This window comes from Penaeus monodon, chromosome 15 (genome assembly GCF_015228065.2).
Source record: "Penaeus monodon isolate SGIC_2016 chromosome 15, NSTDA_Pmon_1, whole genome shotgun sequence".
Lineage (NCBI taxonomy): Eukaryota > Metazoa > Arthropoda > Malacostraca > Decapoda > Penaeidae > Penaeus > Penaeus monodon.
Genome location: NC_051400.1, coordinates 31,081,451 through 31,084,291, shown reverse-complemented (window position 1 = coordinate 31,084,291; position 2,841 = coordinate 31,081,451). Strand labels below are relative to the sequence as shown.

The 2,841-nt window shown below is 75.6% G+C and overlaps 1 protein-coding gene across 1 annotated transcript in view; it reads right to left on the bottom strand.

Annotated features, from left to right (window-relative positions):
- The window catches only part of LOC119582326 (basic proline-rich protein-like), a 22,116-nt gene that overhangs the window by 9,737 nt on the left and 9,538 nt on the right, over positions 1–2,841 (bottom strand). Inside the window, exon 4 of the mRNA XM_037930540.1 lies at positions 229–2,815. Within this exon, the coding sequence (XP_037786468.1) occupies positions 229–2,815 (2,587 nt within the window). The remainder of the gene's footprint in view (positions 1–228; positions 2,816–2,841) is intronic.

The following is a 2,841-nucleotide window of genomic DNA, read 5'->3' as shown; positions in this document are numbered from 1 at the left end:
CGAAAGACAAGAGAAAAGAATCGATAGATCGAGCAAAGAAAGAAGGAGAATAGGAAGAGATATTGAGAAAAAGGAGAAAGAGAGAAAGAGTTACAAGAGAAGACGAGAGAAGAGAAGAGAGAAAGTGAGAAGACACAGAGAAATAGAGCAAGAGAAGCGAGAAAGAAGAGCGAAAACGAAAGCGATACACAAATAGATGGGGGGAGAGAGGAAGAGGGAGGGGGGGACCGGATGTCGGGAGCGGAGGCCGGAGGATGAGGGGCCACGAGGCCCCGGACCGGACATGGCCGGCCTTGGGCTCCCGGGGATGGGATGGCGAGCCTCGGAGCTCCTGGGGATCGGTGCCATGGCCGGGCCATCTGGAGGCTCCCCGGGGATCCGGTGCCATGGCCGGCCCTGGGGGAGCCCCCGGGGATCGGTCCCATGGGGAGCCCCGGGAGGCCCCTGGGGGGCCCTGTCCAGGCCCGGGGCATCTGGGGGCTCCTCGGGACCCCGGTCCCCATGGCCGAGCCCTGGGAAAGGGCCCCGGGGATCCGGTTTTTTGGCCATGGCCGACCCCTCGGGGGGTCTGGGGACCCGGGTGCCATGGCCGGGGGCCATCTGGAGGCTCCCTGGGGATCCCGGTGCTGGCCGGGCCATCGGGAGGCTCCCCGGGGATCCGGTGCCAGGGCCGGGGCCCCGGGGGAGGCCCCCCGGGGATCCGGTCCCATGGCCGACCTCGGGAGGTCCCCGGGGACCCGGTGCCATGGCCGGGCCATTGGGGGTCCCGGGGATCCGGTGCCATGGCCGAGCCCTCGGGAGGCTCCCCGGGATCCGGTGCCATGGCCGGGCCATCTGGAGGCTCCCCGGGGATCCGGTGCCATGGCCGAGCCCTCGGGAGGCTCCCCGGGGATCCGGTGCCATGGCCGGGCCATCTGGAGGCTCCCCGGGAGGGTTGCCAGGGCCCGACCCCCTCGGGAGGCCCCCCGGGGTCCGGTGCCATGGGGGCCCCTCTGGAGGCTCCCCGGGGACCCGGGTCCCAGGGCCCGACCCCCGGGAGGTCCCCGGGGATCCGGTCCATGGCTGGGCCACTGAGGCCCCCCGGGGACCGGTGCCGGGCCGAGCCCTCGGGAGGCCCCCCCGGGGACCGGTGCCATGGCGGGCCATCGGAGGCCCCCCGGGGATCCGGTCCCAGGGCCGACCCCGGGAGGTCCGGGGATCCGGTGCCAGGGCTGGGCCCTCTGGAGGCTCCCCGGGGATCCGGTCCCAGGGCCGGGCCATCTGGAGGCTCCCCGGGGATCCGGTGCCAGGGCCCGGGCCCCATTGGAGGTCCCCGGGGACCCGGGTGCCTGGCCGGGCCTTGGGGCTCCCCGGGGGACCCGGGTCCATGGCCGAGCCCCGGGAGGCCCCTCGGACCCCGGTCCATGGCCGGGCCCTCGGGAGGCTCCCGGGGACTGGGCCAGGCCGAGCCCCAGGGCTCCCCGGGGACCGGGTTTTCCATGGCTGGGCCTGGAGGCTCCCCGGGGATCCGGTGCCATGGCCGGGCCATCTGGAGGCTCCCCGGGGATCCGGTGCCATGGCCGAGCCCTCGGGAGGCTCCCCGGGGATCCGGTGCCATGGCCGGGCCATCTGGAGGCTCCCCGGGGATCCGGTGCCATGGCCGAGCCCTCGGGAGGCTCCCCGGGGTTTCGGGCCCCCGGGGCCATCTGGAGGCCCCCCGGGGGATGGGCCATGGCCGAGCCCCGGGAGGCTCCCCGGGACCGGTGCCATGGCCGACCCCTGGGGAGACCCCTCGGGGATCCGGTCCCAGGGCCGGCCCCCTGGGGGAGGCCCTCGGGGACCCGGTGCCGGGGCCGACCCCTCGGGGGTCCCGGGGACCTGTCCATGGCCGGCCCTGGGGGGCCCCCCGGGGATCTGTGCCATGGCCGAGCCTCGGAGGTCCCGGGGATCCGGTCCATGGCCGGGCCATCGGAGGCTCCTCGGGACCGGGGCCCATGGCCGAGCCCTCGGGAGGTCCTCGGGGATCCTTCCCATGGCCGACCCCCTGGGAGGGCTCCCCGGGGATCCGGGTGCCCTGCCGAGCCCTCGGGAGGCTCCTCGGGGATCCTGTGCCATGGCCGAGCCCTCGGGAGGCTCCCCGGGGTCTTGCCATGGCCGGCCCTGGGGAGGTCCCCGGGGACCGGGGCCAGGGCCCCGAGCCCTCGGGGGGTCCCCGGGGGATCCGGTCCCATGGCCGAGCCCTCGGGGGCCCCCCAGGGGTGGGGCCCATGGCCGAGCCTGGGGAGGTCCTGGGGGATCCTGTGCCAGGCCCGGGCCCCCTGGGGGCTCCTCGGGGATCTTTTGCCAGGGCCCGACCCTCGGGAGGCTCCTCGGGGATCCGGTTTGCCATGGCCGGGCCATCTGGACTCCTCGGGTCCGGTCCTGGCCGACCCTCGGAGGCCCCCTGGGGGTCCTGTCCCAGGCCGGCCTCGGGGGGCTCTGGGGGTCCGGTCCCAGGGGCCGACCCCTCGGGAGGCTCCTGGGGACCCGTGCCATGGGGGGGCCATCTGGAGGCCCCTCGGGGACCCGGGGCCAGGGCCGAGCCCCGGGAGGTCCTGGGGACCTGTGCCAGGGCCGAGCCCCCGGGAGGCTCCCCCGGGGCCTGTCCCATGGCCGACCCTCGGGAGGCCCCCCGGGGGGACCCGGTGCCAGGCCGACCCCTCGGAGGCCCCTCGGGGATCCGGTGCCATGGCCACCCCTGGGGGGCCCCTCGGGGACCCCGGTCCCCAGGGGCCGAGCCCTGGGGAGGCTCCCGGGGATCCGTCCATGGCCGACCCCCTCGGGAGGCCCTGGGGTCCTGTCATAGCCGAGCCCTGGGGGCCC